General features: G+C 36.8%; 2 protein-coding genes across 2 annotated transcripts; both read left to right on the plus strand.

Moving 5' to 3' along the window:
- Positions 1–5,181: 5,181 nt before the first annotated feature.
- LOC116176478 (leukocyte elastase inhibitor-like) lies at positions 5,182–11,871 on the plus strand. Its single transcript, XM_031495069.1, has 2 exons — positions 5,182–5,560; positions 10,297–11,871. Exon 2 carries the CDS (start codon positions 10,305–10,307, stop codon positions 11,697–11,699), a length of 1,395 nt encoding a protein of 464 aa, XP_031350929.1. The 5' UTR covers positions 5,182–5,560; positions 10,297–10,304; the 3' UTR covers positions 11,700–11,871.
- Positions 11,872–15,955: 4,084 nt separating this feature from the next.
- Positions 15,956–18,067, plus strand: LOC116176166 (protein sneaky). Its single transcript, XM_031494644.1, has one exon. The coding sequence runs from the start codon at positions 15,956–15,958 to the stop codon at positions 18,065–18,067; it is 2,112 nt and encodes a 703-aa protein (XP_031350504.1).
- Positions 18,068–18,075: the final 8 nt, after the last annotated feature.

An 18,075-nucleotide genomic window follows, 5' to 3' on the forward strand; every position in this document is an offset into this window, starting at 1 on the left:
TGTATGAAAACAGTTTGTGATTTTTTTAATATAAATTATCGGTGTGACACATTCATTAAAATGCATTACACACACGTTACGCATGTTAAGATATCCATAATGCGCCTTGGCCAAATGCACGTAGCTTGATAAAAATCCCAGTCATGGGTTATCAAGTTTCAAATCACAATCACATGGTGCAGATTGAAAGAGTATTTCCTGCTAATCGTATGTACGTCAGTAAAAAGTACAAGACGCTTACTGTGAATGCCCATTTGATTGGAAAATCTGAAGCTATTGCAAACAATGTATGGATCCAATGGTGTGCGCTTACCGGAGTATACCTACCTAACTTTAATTAAACATTTAAAAGTTTTGTTATTAGGGGTACTTCTTTAGTTGCACACCCACAACTTTGCTTTTCCAACATTTTCCGCAGAATTGACTTCATGTGATAGGCTCTGTAAAATCTGTCCATTTCATAGACCAAAACAGTTATTATCTGAAGAATTAAATAACATAAAAAAAGTTTTATGGGGAATGGTTTGTGTTTCGAATTTCCTTTAATGATTGACCCCATTGTGTGATAATCAATACCAAGATGGACCTCAACAATTATACATAAAAATAATATTATTTATAACTGTTGGCTACAGTACACGAGGTGTCTAGTATTAAAAACAAGGAAATTTATTTTGGAGTGAAATCATATTCATTTACTCGCTCAGAATATGGGAGTATTATGAGACACTAGTCTTTAGTGTTTACCTGAGCTAAGAGGTTTTGGAGTTGAATATTGTAGAATGCATAAACATTTTATTGAAGTTATCCGTTGGGTTTAAATACCTCACTAATCAATGTCATCAATGGATCGTGAATGTTTCTCTTAATTTGGCTCTTCAATGGCACTCTATGATGAAGCATGATTTAGCAATTCTTTCTTTGTGTAAATCACAGCAGTATCTCATTTATTCAACAATATTGTACTATTCCTGTGCTTTTTATTTTTCAATAACTAATGTTTTTCTTATAACTTAATAATAATAATGGCCTTTATTCACATTCCGTTAAAAAAAAACGCAACTAAAATAATATATAAACATGTACCAAGAAAAGAAGAATCGAATTTATGAACCGCAGTGAATGGGCGAAGTTCAGATTAAAATATCTGCTTTTACACTTTACCCACAACACATATATGTATACATTTATTTATGATGGCGAATGAGAATTCTAAGTTATAAAATTTAAAGAGAAAAAAAAATTCACTTCTGTAGCGTACAAGTATCCAAAAAAAAAATAAAAATAATAATAATAAAAAATAGAACAATACAAGTAATCAAATTTTAATTAATTATCACATACATTGACTCTCAAATAACTACTTTTTTGTTTTTATTTTGAATCCCAACAAAGATACATTTTTGAAAGAGTCCGGTAGAGCGTTGTAGTGTTTAGCTATGTAGTAGGAGAAGCATTTTTCAAATGAGCTATATTTATGTAAAGGAGTAGTTAGAAGTCCTTTATTCCGAATGTTAATATTATGCACGTCCGTACGGTATCTCACTTTATTATATAAGTACTGAGGCGATTGTATTAATAACACTCGATGTAAACACAAAAAGTGTAGCAACCGACGGTTAGCCATATTAAGCCAATTCAGCTCTTTAAGTTTGAGGGAAACGTGGTCATACTTTCTCAAGCCAAAAATATACCGTATACATGCGTTTTGTACACGTTGAATTCTATTCCTGTCTGCGACATCCAAACAAGGTCCATACACTCAGTCAGCATAATTAAAATGTGATAACACTAGTGCATTTACTAGTCGGACTCTAGTGTCAAAATTAAAACTATACCGATATCTGTATAAAACTTTGAGTTTGCTAAATGCTCGTTGAATACATATAGCTATGTGCTTTTTAAAACGCAATTCATTATCCATAACCAACCCTAAATTTTAATTAAACTTGTAAGGGTGTGGCCCCTTTAGAATTTCAAAAGTATTTTTTTGAATTTGTATTTTATTAAACATAAGAAAATATACACATATACCGCTTCCTAGCGAAAATGAACACAACTATGTCAAGCGAATGGGGGAAAAAGGGTGGTTGCCACGTTCTCTTCGAACCTAAGACTTTTTTCTACTAAACCTTGCACTCACACACACACACACACACAGAAGTGGTGCAAAAAGTCAACTTTATTCAACTGATATAAACAAGTTGTAAATCAGTATATGCATGATTAAAGCGCATTTTTGGTAATACAGGTCAGCACTTGATTAGCGAAGTTTAAAATTATCGATCTCAAGAGTAATTTTTGCTGCGTTAAATAACTAATTTTATTTAATTTCAATTGAGGGTACGTCTTTATTTTGTAAAACAAATAACAAAGTAAATAATTAAGTTTTTATACTGGTAGCGCTATCTAACGGTAAAATTATAGCACCTCCGGAAACCACATCGAAATTATTTTCTTCAATTACGATCTCACAAGTAATCTAACTCAAAATAGACTAGAGCCTGCACATCTACACTATAGCAAAAAGCTTTTAGTGAAAATTTGAAGTCCCTAGCTATTGTAGTTGCTAAGATCCCACTCGGACAGCCGGCCAGCCAGCCATAAGGAATATAATAGCGTATTTTTTTTCAAAAACGCGTTAAAAATAATGTTACCCACTTTCTTGCAAAATTACGCCGACGACTAGCTTAGTAAAACCTTTTTCCTTAGCTACAAAATGAAAATCATTACACTTCTGGTTCACTTGATCTAAATCTAAATTTCAAATTCTATCTTCATTTACAGGCTCTTTTTAATAATAGCATATATTCTACGTCAAATTTAAGTACTGAGCTTGTACCAAATAATTAAAGTGGACACTTTCTTTGAGCTAAACTTAAAGCTTCCTTGATCAAATAATACAGATATGCCTTTTACTAGCAATGTACTAGCATTCACAGTCTTAATAATCATTTGAAACAAGCTGGATGAATGTCGTTATTAATACTAAATTTAATGGAAAGCTTTACCTTCCTCTATCTGGGGCCACAGATGAAAAACTTTATACAATGAAATCCATTTTTGATTTTTAAAATATTATAAAGTAAATAACCAAATCTTTACGAGGTTTCACTTACTGTTTAACTGATAAAAATCCGAATTTCCAATACCCCTTAACGCTAATTTCGCACGAAATAAGAGTATTTTGCGGTAATTCACAGGTGCACGAATTAACTGCGCTGACAGCTTCCCGTTAATCGCCCTTTGGAAAACATGATAATAATACGTATATTGTAAAGTAACGGCTAATTTACATATTGATGTACCATTGTCCAGCTGCTATAATGGTCCCCATTTTGAACGCATTGCGAATAATCTGAGTTCTTCAATTTCCGAAAGTGTGCTAAACATTTTCACGGTAGGTACTGTGTATGATCGCGACTTGAGTAGTTAGAATAGGGATGTTGTAAGAAAGACCAAATGGTGCAGTTCAAAGGAAGTGAAACGTTACGTTAATTTCATATGCAAACTAAAACCCCTATTTTTAGGGGAAGTTTCCGAAAGAAAGACATTTCCCTTATGCGATGGTTTTTTAGAGAAATTTATGGAAAGAACAAAAATTCCCCTTATGTGATGCCTTTGTCCGTCTGTCCGTCTGTTCCTCGTCTAACTCGATAACGAAAAGAAGCAGCGATGCCAACTCTTTAGTTTGCCAATCGATTTTTTACGGGTTCAAGGATCAATGCTATTGAATATGTGCCAGATTAAAAGTCTGCTTTCCCAATACGAGCTGAGTCGCAAAAAATTCCCCTGCTTACTGAAAATCGTATACGATTCTTCGTATCTTGTTTAATTCAATAGCTATTTGCGTAATCACAAAAAGTGCTAAAAGGAAAAAACACGCCGTAAGTCAACAGAAATGTGCTAAAAATACTAGAAAGTGTAAATATGGTAATTTTTTTGTGTAAGCGCCCCCAAGCGCGTCGCCGAATAGACTAGGTATGCTGGTTTGTTTGCACATTAATATTGGCTCGCATCTTCCGAACCGGTCTTCTACAAAAACATCCAACACGGTATGCAATAAAGTAAATGAAGGATGAATTTTAAATGAGAAAAAGGTAATATTAAATGTTTGGAGTTTGGTACATGTATTTCCGGTTACCATGTGGTTTCTTTATTTGCAAACCTCCACTCAGGATTATTAAGCGATGCAAGCTTTATAGAGGAGTCGATGGTCCGTCTGTTCGTCCGTCCGTCCGTGAACACGATACACGCTTGGACTGATCATTTTACTACCCGAAAGACGACTGCGTACAGAATATACTTATGGATGCGGTGGTGTAGAAGGTAAGGTTATAAAGAGAAATAGAGGAGAAAACGAGGAAACAAATGGGACTGAGGAAAGGGAGAGGAACGATTGATTGTATACATGTGCTACACAGACTGGTTGAAAAAGAATTGGAAATAAATAAATAAATTGGATATAAAGGCAGCTTTTGACAAAGTAGAAAGGGAAAAAATATGGGAAATGATCGATGAGGGTGGGAAAATAGAGCAAAATCAAGGAGCTATTTGGAGAAAGAAGAAGTCTCAAGTGTTCTGGACAGTAAAAGGACTGAGACGGGGATGTTGAACCTTATTTAATTTTTACATAACAGATATGGAGCAAATGAAGACATTGATGAAAAGATGGGCAAGGTACTGGGACAAGAATGGAATGGATTTAAATGTCGAAAAATCGAAGATGATAAGATTGGGAGGAGGGGAGAAAGGAAAAGGGCGGTAGAATGGTAGTGGACGAAGGAAAGGGTGGAGAAGGTAAGACAATTTAAATATTTGTGGTCCCTACCAAATGCAACAAAATACTGGGACAAACGCACAAATATGGGAATTAAGAAGGAATGCAAAGAAGGTATTACAAATTCTGGGACTAATGGGAAGGACACCAGATTAAGTACCTAACGGGCGATCAAAAATAAGTTGCTGTCGAAAAAAACAAAAAGTTCCACGTTGGTGTTCAGATGCAAAAGAATCAAACATTTTTAAGTTTGACTAGCTAGACCACACACTGCGCGTACTTTCTATGAATAAAACATGTATGCAAATATTAAGGTGACAAATTCCACGTGAACAACAAAGCGTTCAATAAATAATTCCACCAAACTTTCCGCATTTTTTGCCGTCTTGAGCCGATGGCGACCAAAAACGGGGCGTTTTTCCAGCACGGCTAAAAACGCGGATATAAAACGAAATAATAAGAAAATGAATGATCGCAATTAGGTAATTGAATCGGAATCTCGTTTAGTTTCCAATGCGCTTCGGGCGGTGCGATTCACAAAACAAAGATTTTGGATTTTCCGAAATATAATAATTTGTATATATTTGTACAGTGAAGTAGGTTATGTTGAGTGGTATGAGTAAGGTCATAAGTGGTCAGTTCTGTGCAGTAACACTTGTTCCGTGAACGTGCTGTTGTTTATTACAATTTGTTATTAACGTTAGGTATTCAGTTATAATTGCGGAAAGTGTTTGGTGTTTCGTTGCAGTTGCCTCCTTATTAAATTTTTGATAAAAACAAGTAAGTTATTCGATAATTACTTTTTAATGTCACGGATAGTAGTCATTCTGGTTTACATTTATCACATTCTGATAATGGTGATTACTTCATACTCGATTTGCGCCTTAATTTCAATTTTGCCAATTGGAGTTGAAGTTCATTGCCAAAGGAGTTTAGAATCAAGAGTGCAATAATTATTGCTTATTAATTCACGATTGTATTGATTAATAATATCCACGTGCTTAATTTCCTTTAATTATAAACAAATACAAGTAGGTCGAAAATGGCGCGCAAACGATTAACGTCAACCCTTGAACTCATTTTTGGTAATCTAATGCTGGAAAATTAAATTGAGTAATGCGTGTAGACCAAATCTGTACCTATAAGCGGTTTATTGGCTGAGAAACCACATTTACAGTCGCAAGTCATGACCACATTTTCCAAAAACTAGGGAAATGTTTTCCTGTCAATTTTGATTAGGGATTCCCGCGCTCTTTTGAGTCATACTCCAATATAATACGTTTCGGTACCATTAGATTTAGTCAAAAGATACCTTTTAGCATTTCTGAATGTCACTTTCGCAAAGTTGGAATTTGGCCTGTATTTAGATTATAGTACACAAAAAGTAACTAATATCTAAGTGTATTATAGCTCTAGCTCAATTAAACTTAACCTAATGAAGACGGAAACATGTTGTATACACAATAAATATCAAGTTTTATTTTCAATTACATAATATCTTCGTGACAACTAATTAATGTAATCGAGAAACCCATGTCCTCCCATATTTTAAATTATAATACTCACTGTAAAAATCCTTGCATTTTATTTATTACGTTTCGAACACTATAACTTAGGATAGCTATCTTCGCATTTTTAAAGTGCACCCTTACCTCAATCCTAAATTCGTTTGCTCCTTGCAAGTTTTAAATGTGCAACCCTTTAGCACACACAAAAATACAAGAAAAAAGTAATCGCTGTAATCGTATTGCATTTCCCATGAACTCCGATCCCAACTTTTATTTATACATACTGTGCTCAAAAATTTCCTTGCATTTGGAATATTTATTACGTATTCGATCACTATAATTAGGATAGCTATCTTTTTTCTATTTGCAAAGTTGTGCAACCCTATACCTAATCCTAAATCGTTTGCTTATTGCAAGTTTGAATGTGCAACCCTTTAGCACACACAAAAATATAGGCTCAATTTGAGCGCTCTTTTCGCTTTGCATGTAAAACGTATGAATGTTAAAGTACTTTTATTAATACAGGGTGCAATCATTAACTATATTATACTACAATAACATCGGTAAATATCGATCAAAATGTGAATGACAAAATGTTTATCTTATGTTAACATTTATACAGATTATGCTACATATATATCTCGGTAAATATCGAATGTATACAAAATTTTTCTATTTGAAAGTTGTTTAACATTTTATTTCCCATAATAAGGCAGCAGTCAGTTGGTTTTATTCAGAAAACAAATGAATAACGAAAATAAATGGCAGTGCACCTTTTCATTAGGCTCATTTTTTTTCTCTTTTCGATAATGTAACATGTTAGTATCCTAATACAAGAAAATTTTTCAAAAAAACTTATTATAATCACATCAATAACATTAATCTAGATATCCTGCATCAAAATAAAACAAATGAATGTGTATGTTTGTTACCATTTTATTGCTAATTTCATTTGATCTTCAAGGTTTAATAAGAAATGTACACGTTCATTTGTTTTATTTTGATGTAGGATATATAGATTAACGTTATTGATGTGATTATAATGATTTTTTTGAAAAACTAACATGTTACATCATCGAAAAGAGAAAAAAAATATGTACATATACTATATTCCATACATAATGGACACCCTGTATACAATCTAACTTAACTAACACTGCATGTAAGTACATACTACACATTCAGCATGCATATTATCATTGTACAATACGTTTAAACAATATACAAAATTAAGGTTGGGTATATTATATACATACGTCTTATGTATCATGTTAATGTCTAAATGAATGTTCGAATAGTATCATTATTGTAGTGAATAATGGATCAGTACTGTTTGTAAACATTACGACAGAATTTTAGAGTGCAATACATATGTTTTTCGGCTGAAGCTAAGGTATTTTGAACAGTTTTTAGCCCGGTACGCTTTTTCTGCTTTGTTGAAAAATTAATAAAGACCGCAATGAAATTCTGATGTGTTGCCCTCCGAAATTAGTATGGGGAATGGAACTAGAATTGTATTTAGTGGTAGAAGTCAATAGAATTATAGCACAGGAATTACTAGAAATAGTGATATTGCAACAGGAGATGAAAAATGTTCTATTATGTGGATCAAAAAAGTCCACTAGACGAAATTTGAAAAAACTCTGCAAAACTTTCTCGAAAACTTCGCTCTTTATGAGTTGTAAAAGTGAACTTGTCGTGAAAGTAGCCTAAGAGTGGACGGACATGCCTTAATCTAAAGGCTTGGAATATTTCGGTGAAATATGTCTGCCAAGAAGCACCAAAAATTAGATTTTTCTGCGATAGAGGATGAAATAATCTTCCCTTATACGCAAAGAAATTGAAAAGTTACAAGGGCATCAAGCCACTTGTTAATAACGCAGATACACATCATCATCATCAACCTATATGGATTCTGGATTACGATAGAAGGGTGGACTACTCCCTGACTAGAGTCGTCCGACCCGTCAAAGACACTCACCTTCTCACATGGCTACATTGCCTAGTGGTTGGGTGATATGGAGGTTCAGCTGTTATTTTAAGTAAAATTCAGTGCCTGTTCCTTCCATTGTTTTAGATACATCCATGCAGATGATTATGTCTGGTTGGGATAACTATGATTCAGCCACTGCGCAATCCCGCCTTTCATGACTTATGTCACGCCGTGGTGGCGTAAATGTTAAGTTCAGAAAACATCTCAAAGTTCTTTATCTGTTCGACGCATAGGAGGTTGAGACTCGGGTGAAGACTAGCGACACACACTCTTTATGGATGGTGTAGGTGACTTTTGCCCATTTTGCCGTCATCGATCGCCAGATAGTTCAAATTTAATGGAGATCGGAATTTTCTTTTCGCGCCGTCTTAGTGCAGAAATTTAAGTTTTAATAAAATTGGAAAGAAGTCCGTAAAACCTAGATAAATCCATACGTTTCCATTGCTCTATTCCTTGTCCGCAGGGAATAAAATTAAATGAGACCATAGTTCCCAACAGAAACGTTTTGAACTTGTAGTTCATTTGGAAATTTTTGGTTTGTTCTTTTCTAAGTAATAAATAAGTTTGACCACCATATGGATAAACCTAAAACAATAATCATTTGGAATTTTTAATAAAAAGGCCCTGAAAGTATAATTAAGCAGAAGGATTGTAAAATACCAGTACACAACTCGAAATTTCCAGAAACAATTTTGGGGATTACCACAAAATTATGAATATTAAGAATCACTGAAATTACAATAAATTATTGATGGTTGTACCCCAAAATTACTAAGTGGCAAACCCCTCGATGAGTACTTGAATGGAAGAATCTTTTGCCTGAATTTCTTTCAACGACGATATCTAAACGAAATTGTTTGGTCTTTTCGTGTAAACTTAAAACAATACGATTCAACCTGGATTCGACAAAGGGGTTGAAATTGCTTCGTACAGTATACTGCATAGATTGCCAGATTGAACTCTAGAAAATGGAATTCGGTGAGTTCTGGAGACGTGATGCGCAACAGAAGTAATTGTGATTAGAGGGAAACAGGAAACTTACGAACGAGGTTTACAGGGTGCTTTTCAAGGATTGTAGATCATATTAAATGTTGCAATTGATTTATCGAGGAACAATGCCATCTCGTGGAACAATTCCCTTTAACTGGTACTGGGATATGCTTCATGTAAAAGCGATAAAAGCATGATAGACACAACAGTCCGACTAAACCTCTTCGTAAACGTAATACTGAACTGACTTCTTCTACAAAAACTGGCAAGGTGAACAAATCTAATCACCAAAACAATAAGCGACTACGTAAAAAACAACGATTAACGTCTATCACCAAACAAGCCACGATTAACGTCCGTCCCTTCTATTTAAAACAAATTCTCTTTCTGTTCCACTTCCAACTGCATCTTCGAATAAATTAAATACCGGCGAAAAAACATCTGCGATAACTTCTGCGTATCTTGAAAATAATTATCCGCCGAAGCGCTAACGTTCTTATCGCAAGGACTGGAGATAACATTTTTACGAAAGAATAAACATAACTTTTTATCACATAATTTCTTTACAATTAACTAATTCAACTAATATGATCGAATCTTGTGTCCAATCTCGAATTACAATCAACTTCTAGCGTTAAAAATAATTGAAAGTCACGTACAAGAGGACCCATCGTTATTTTAGGTGCTGAAGTCAAACAAAACGTCCGCTTGCTGAAGTTTATATAACAATACGTTCCTGCAATCTTTAAAAAACCTCCTCAGGTAAACTTCGCCTCCTGAAGAGTAGTTCGCATTGTTATTTCGTCACTGATTTACATTATTCTTGATTGACTTTTCTACTAAATTTGATTCAAAAACTTTCCCTCTGGGTAGTTTCAAAATAAATTTTGAATTTACTGAAGTCCTGAAAATTACAAACGAATAAAAAAATAATTGTGCGTTATATATTAGAGAAAATTTGACTTTTTTGTTTAAAACAAAATCGAAAATTAGATTTCTGGATTTATAAACCTCTTTTGTTTCAGGTAACAAAATGCGCTTTGCCACGGCGATCTTTTGCTTATTACTTGTGAGAGCCACTCCTCAAAAAACGTTGCCAAATGTACAGCAACGTTTCGGTGTCGCGATCGAAGCAATCTTTGGGGTTGGAATACGCTTGCAAGTGCTGTTGGATGATCCAAGTACAGAATCCCAAAGAAATTTCTTAGTTTCGCCTTTGAGTGCGACTTTACTACTATCTCAACTGATGCTAGGCGCCGATCAGGATTTTAGGATCGAATTGCACAATCTCTTATCTTTACCCAACAATACCGACCACAACCAGGCGATGATTAAGTATTATGGACACCATGGAAACAAGACCTTTAAGCTCCCTTACGCGAAATTACATTCACAAATGGGAAATCTTATTAGAGAGCTTAACAAGAGGGACCATACAAAGTCGTTCGTGCTGAACTGCAGCAGCGGACTCTTTTATAACTCACAGTTTAAGTTACTGGATAATTTTAAGCACAACCTCCACATTTACGAAACGGCACTTCAGCCTTTGAACTTTTCAACCGATCCCACCACGTCTAGAAGGGTTATAAACGACTGGGCAGCCGAACAAACTAGGGGAGTCATTAAGTCAATATTACCAGCTACTTTGCCTCGAACTACGGCAGCCATTTTTAGCAATGCCATATATTTCAAAGCAGACTGGGAAACGCCGTTCAGTTACGAATTAAACACCATAGCTCCATTCCATACAGGTCCACAGCAAACCGTCAACGTCGAATACATGCAGGGCATTTTCGATAACCTGCTCTACGTCGAAAGCTCAGAATTGCGCTGCAGAATTGTTAGGTTACCGTACAAAAATGACGAAGTGGCAATGTATTTCATCCTGCCAACCCCTGACGACGGCAAGGAATACAATATCCGCAAGTTCACGGCCGACTTAAATCCCAAGGACGTAATTCAGCTTTTGGCACAAATGAAAAAGTCTAAAGTTGCACTTCAAGTTCCCAAATTTAAGATAGTGAACAATTTAAGCGTATTAGATCCCTTGCAGAGGTATCGCGTGTTCGAAAGGTTATACAGAAATGTGTTGAAGACGAAGGCTCAAGGTGGTGATCCGGTCGATATAATTCAAAACAGAATTGATCTATACAACGCTCTAAGGACGACCGAAAAGGTCGACATAGCACTAAACGAGGCGGCCGAACAACCAGTTAAAATTTCGAACATTTTCCAACAGGTGAGCCTCTCGGTGGACGAAAAGGGCACGGAGGCTGCGGCGATAAGTGCAAGTGTTATTGACTATATTGGCGGTACAAAGTCATTTAGGCTGGAGAGGCCTTTTTCGTTCCTCATAGAGCACGAACCCACATCGGTCGCGTTATTTTGGGGCACCCTTGCCGATCCCACGCAAATTATGCAGCTTTAACTTATTTGGTAGTTCCTTAAAAATAGATTTAGCACTAATTGGTACTGTAATTTATTTATAGTTTATAATTGGTTCGCATTGTTTGTACTTCTTAATGAAAAATGCAATTATTCATTCATTAAGGCGGCGAATGTGAACTTTTACGATGAATAGAACAACTAATTCAAGAAAACTGGCCTTTTTTTCAACAATGGTAAAAATTACCATTTACCTTTCAAAAAACACTATGGTATTAGTGTCACGTGGATACGAGAATGATGGTGTTTTGGTATTAAGTTGGACCCCCAACGGAAAATTTTGATTTTCTTGTAAACGATAGGCGCACAAAATTATCACAACCTTAGCACTATATTTTGGCGATGTAACAAAGTGGGGTGCCGATTTAGGGGTTCTCATTTAACCCAGTACCACTTATTGGTATTACTATTCAAATAAGTAATACAAACCTCTGTCATATCTCGCCATTATTTTGATGTTTTTTCTTCCCCGTCTTAGGCATTTCGACACCTACTCCCTTATAAGTTCCTTGTTTCCTTCAAGGTTTCCTCATGAGTTCTCGATTTTCTCTCTTTGTTGTTGTACTTGTATATTCCTTTTCGAAGTTCATCTTCCATCCGTTCCCTTATTTCTCTCCTTCCTTCTATCTTTGCCCATCCTTATCAATTTCTGTCATAATTTTTTTTCGTTCTTCCCCTCAATTTCTTTTTGCGTTCATCATTGTTCACAAACATTCCTTCATCAATTCATTTTTTCTCTCCTTCCTTCGAATCTTACCATCATGCGTCCCAACGCTATCCTTATACTGGTATTCTCCTTTTTTGTTTACTCTTCCAACCCCATATCTTCCCTTCATTCATCAAAATCCCTCCCACCATTCCACCAAAAAGATGTTTTTCATTCTAAACTCGTATTTTAATTTCTTCGTTCCTATTGCCCACGCCTTTTTCATTGCCACCTCCACCTGTTTTCTTAGTTCGCTTATTAGAGCATTTTCTTCATTATTTCGCTGCATCTGGGACCGTAAGTATTAAATTTCTCCGACTTCTTCTACTCTTTCCTCGCTCCATTTCAGTCTGTAATTGAGCCCAAGCCTGTTAAGGGCCCAGAACAAGAGAGGGATATTAAATAAATAAATGTTATCTTTCTTTTTCCCCCCCCCCCCCCACCTTTTCTAAATAGAATCATATTCTTACCCTAATTCTTGTCTCTCCATATATTTTGGCGATTCTATCCAACTCATTGTCTATTTTCCCGTAGTCCATCATTTTCCATACCTTTTCCCTTTCTACTCTGTCAAACTTTTCTTTAAATCCATGAAAAACGCTATCACTTTTCCGCCCTATTTTGTATTTCTTTTGCACCAGTCTGCGTAGTACATATTTACAGTCGATTATTCCCCTCCCTTTTCTGAATCATATTTGCGTTTTTTATAACATGCTCCTCTTCTATTTCTCTTTCTAACCTTTCATACTATACCATCGCATGTACCTATTTTGTACGCCGTTGCCATGATCGTGATTCCCGTATAATGTTCCATACAGACTGTAAAGACTATGACTGAGTTTGTGAATCGGCACTATCACCTCTTCCTCTTCCCACAGCCCACCTCTTTTCCATATCTTGTTTATTAATTTCTTCGGCTTCTTATTTCTTTACATTATCTGTAGCAAAAATCTCTTGATATCTCGTCTTTTACGACCTCCTCTTTTCCTACTGCCTCTAAAACCTTCTCCTGCTTTCCTTGTAGTATCTTAATAAAGTGCTGCTCTATTGGTATGTCTTTCGCACTTGTTGAGTTTTTTCGCTTTTCCTCTGTACCATCTTCCACAACTCCATCGCTGATTTTATTTTCCTTATTTGCGCTTCATATTCTCCCTGTTTCTCTATCTTTTGTTCCTTAGAATTTTTTTGCACTTTTTCTGTTCTCTCTCCTTTTCTTTCTTCATCATTATTCTGTATCTGATTCTCTGTTCTGTACACGTTCTGTCCCACCACTCCTTTCTATTGCATTCCCCTTCAATTACCTGTTGCCACGTTATTGCTTTTTTAATACTCTGTTCATATACTCTTCCACTACTCCTTTGTACTTTCTCTTCATTCTTCTTATTCTTCTAGTCACCTTCTATAAGTCCCCACAGTGTCCCTTGTTCATAACTGTATCTCCCTTCGTCCGTTTATCTTTCCATGATCTTTTTAGTTTCCCTATTAAATTTCCATCGGTTGGTCTATCCTTGTTCCTATCACTATTTTATTTCTACCAGTGTTTGCATGTAATAAATTACCGACATCCCTCTTTCTCCCGTATATGTGTATTGCCCGCCCCTATCTCCCTTCATATTTTCATTTTGCAAATCAACTGAGGAATACTGTTTCAAACTAATATAGATAACAACCGACTAGCACAGACGGACGGACAGAAAGTTCAAGTGACAAAAATTTAGTCAGTTAGTCCCATTGTCTACCTATTACTGAAAACAGAATTGAAAAATTCGAAACCGTTCGTGAGTTATCATGTACACAGACGCACGGACGGACGGCATTTTATATCGTCGTTTTTTACTGACTATTGCAGGAAAACGTTTCTAGAGTCCTCTGAACTTGACAAAGACTTTACGAATCGCTATAAAGCGTTCTCATTCTCCGAAAGCATTGAAATCTTCGAAAAGGTACAGGGAGCATTTAAGCTTAAGAACCTATGGCCTTCCGAAACCCTTTAAATCCTCTAAAATTTCATGAGACATTTTTCTTTCTGAAACTTTTTTTTATCTTCCCCTCAACATTTTTGCGATTTTGTATATAAAGGGTGTTTAAAAAAAGTCCGATATTTTTGTTGAGAGTATTGTGAAATGCACAAGATAGTGCAGCGAAGCGTACTAGGCCTCATGATAGTAGCTGTAAAAAAAAACTGTGTTGGTTGTTATAGAAATTGTTGTTGACTTGTAATCTTTTGACAATAGAAAAATATTAGAATTGGAACTGAATTTCCTTATTAACTTTGAATTAAAGAAGCTTCGATATTCTACCAATTCTACTGCATTTTTGTTTGGAATCTGCTAATTACAACAATTTTATCCATATAGTACTCATGAAAAGAAGCCAAAAAGTCTTTATAAACATAGGTCCGTAAACTAAGTGTTTCAGAGATAGAGGTTGATTTTGTGTCTTAATTTAAATATTGTTTTTTTCCTGCATTTCACTAAGTGGCTGAATTTTCTGTGTGCAAATGGAAGGAGGACACATAAAGCATGTTAAGCAACGTTGTTAACTTTTGACCTGGGGGAACGCTGAAACCACTTTGCACAATATACATTTTAGCACCTTATGAATTCGTAGACTCAAACGTAAAACATTTCAGTTTATTGTACCTGTTTCAAATCGTTTGATACTTTCTGAAACGGGAGCCGACTAGGAAGCACTTAGGCACACCAGAGGCCTATTTTGCCTATCCTCTTTCCTTTGTAACCCTGCTTAGCCTAAGTTGCTTCACCCGACCCTGTTACAGGTAACTGTCGCCAAAGAGCCGATGTCTTTTCTGATCAAAGCGTCACAGTGACAGACCACATGCTTAGTAGTTTCATCTACCTGCACTTGGGCTCCCCTACAAGCTCAATCTTGTGCAGGTGATAGTTCACCATCCAATGCCCAGTGAGGACTTCGATGATCTTCGTAATCTGGCGTCTATTCAATTTTAGAAGCTTAGAAAAACCCCAGATTTGCCATGATAAGGAGGCCCTGGACTGTCTGAGTCCAGTTGGTTGTTGCCACTGAGTCTGGAATTGACTCGTCATCTAGTCTTTAATAAATCATAAATAAAATGTCATTCACATTCCGGAATTACCACCTTTAGAAAAGCTGATTATTGCAACCCAGGAAGTTCTATGAAGAAGATTCATCATTGCCTCTTGTGTTTCAGCATAAGCTCTTTCAAGATTTTTGAGGTAATTGTACCTACCCTTGCAATTGTTGTAGGTAATCACTTTGCTTCACTGTAAATCAAGTCTTCAAAGGTAATACCTGGTAGGTATCAGCGTGTGAAGGGTTGAAGCTATTCTCAACGAGTCTTATTAATTGTAATGTAGCTGTCCCCTTTTCTACAATTGTCCGGTCATTTAATTCATATGCAAGCTGTCACTTCTGACAACGCAGGAAAAGCTGATACGAATTAGTACCAACGTATTTAGTACTCTTTGGTTGTAGTAATTTTATCAGTTAACCAGTAGACAGACGTCAAAGTAACTAATGCGTTTAATATAAGCATGAAAAGTAAAACGTGTCGGAAAATAGCAAGGTTTTTCGGAAGTGAGAGGAATAAGTATGTTGCCCCAAAGAGAGTGCTTGGCTTTATATGTGGAGTAATTCTAGGATTGGCGTTCTACGAGTTAATACTTGTAGATCTGAATTTTACGGAAAATGCTGCGTTTACAGTAGGAGGCATTATAACTATGATGATTTCAATTGGACTTGCATTCTCCTCCCAAATTCGGTGTATAACCATGCTATCGTTTCCAACTTTCGGCGGGCGAGCGGGTCGAGGTGTCCTGAAGGCTGTGGTCGTGGCGTACATATTATCTGGACCGATTCAAAATCTAAGCAACAACGGGCAGGAGGTGGTAAGGGTGTTTGCGTGCACGACTGCGTTAACATTCAATTTGACTAAGACAAAGTATGAGTTACTGTTCAAGCCGTTTACACAAGCACTGTTTGGGCTCAAAACGGATGTTACCGAGGTGAAAGATACTGTGAGAACTATTCGGGATGTGTCCGCACCGATCGTAGGAGAGGTCGAAGGTGAAGCAGAAATGAAGAAGTTGAAAGAGGAGAATGACTACATTGACTTGGTCAATCAAAACTCATTACGATCGAAAGAAATTGACGATAAGTACCGATCAAAAGGAGAACAAACTGAAGCGGAGCGCTTTGAGAAGATGTACTTAAAGAAAATCGAAATGCGGTGCGAAGACCAATTTACTCGAGCCGCTGAGAAGTGTAGAAACATGTTTCAGAGGGGTTACGATACATGCTACGATACTGTTACTTGGCTTGCTGCCTGGTTGTTGTGTTGGCCTATGAAGTTAACGTTCGTATGCAACATCGTGCAGGTTTTGGGCGGTAAGAGCCGCTGCGATCCATCAAAAGATTTGGATTCTGGCTTTGGTGAAGGCTACACGTACTTGAAAAAATCGAGCGATTCACTGACTCAAAATTTTAAAGACGTAAAAGTCCAATACAAAATTACGCGAATTAAGGAGTTGATTGACGTGAGACAAGCGACCGATACCGCAAAAGCCGTCTTGCATGCGGTGAACGCAAAAAAAGCGTTGTTAGACGAACTCCTGACGCTCCTGAAGCGAATTCTGGCTTTCGTTTTTTTGCGAATTATCGTAAAAGCGCAAAAATACCACGACAGGTACTTACGGGAGATAGAATACGACAACATCTACATAACTAGGTATTTCCGCCATATCGATGCTAGAAGACACACGCAGGAGAAGATCACGCTGTTGCCACTGAAAAAGGTCGAAAGGAGTAAGCTGGTCGATCCGTGGGACTGGAAACCGTTAAAAATGGAACGAGAAGAGCTACTGGGCCAAACCTTAAAGCTACTGTTAGAAATGATAACTGCAACAACCTTCATTCTTCTCGATCGCTTATTTTACGAAGCCCTAGACTTGGTACGCCGACACGCTAAAATCGACTACACGCAAACCGGTCACCACGATCTCATGTTGCAAGTGAAAGGCACGGGTATAATAGCCTCCATGTTGAGATCTGTTCTAAAAGGTTTCAATGTAAAGAAGCGGATCAAAACGGTTCGAAGCAACGAGGCCTGTCTGCCTCAACCGACCGTGTTACCAAATTACTACATTTTCAAGATTTACGGTACCTACTTCTGCGTATGGGTCTTGGTGCTGCTCCAGGCCTATATTCACAGGTTACGACCGGCAATCTGTGCGATTTTCTACAGGAAAAGAGAAAAACGACGCATACTGTACTTATACAACGAGACTCTCAGGAGACGAATCAGTTTCTTTAGGTACATGAAGAACAAGGTGAAGAAATTGGTGAGGGAGCGTCGTCTTCAAGATGATCTGAACATCTTTACTGTGTTGCGTGTACGTTTTCCAAAAGCTTGCAAGTGCCTGCGTTTTTTTGCGGCAGCAAGGCGAAAGTGTTTAATATGTGGGGAACCGGAACCGCGCAAGAAATCAAATCTTCCCGGTGATTTTGAGAAGTGCGCGACACCCACGTGCCATTTCGTGCATTGCGCCGAATGTTGGTACGATGTGGGCAGGCAGTGTCTCGCCTGCGCAGAATCCGGTTCCGAAGAAAGCGATTTTCAAAGTTCCGATGAGGGTGACTCAGACTAAAAAAAACG

Source organism: Photinus pyralis, unplaced genomic scaffold (assembly GCF_008802855.1).
Source record: "Photinus pyralis isolate 1611_PpyrPB1 unplaced genomic scaffold, Ppyr1.3 Ppyr1.4_LG7, whole genome shotgun sequence".
NCBI lineage: Eukaryota > Metazoa > Arthropoda > Insecta > Coleoptera > Lampyridae > Photinus > Photinus pyralis.

What these genes read in the sequence shown, in the direction of transcription:
- LOC116176478 (XM_031495069.1), top strand. Translation starts at nt 10,305, where the DNA reads ATGCGCTTTGCCACGGCGATCTTTTGCTTATTACTTGTGAGAGCCACT.
- LOC116176166 (XM_031494644.1), top strand. Translation starts at nt 15,956, where the DNA reads ATGAAAAGTAAAACGTGTCGGAAAATAGCAAGGTTTTTCGGAAGTGAG.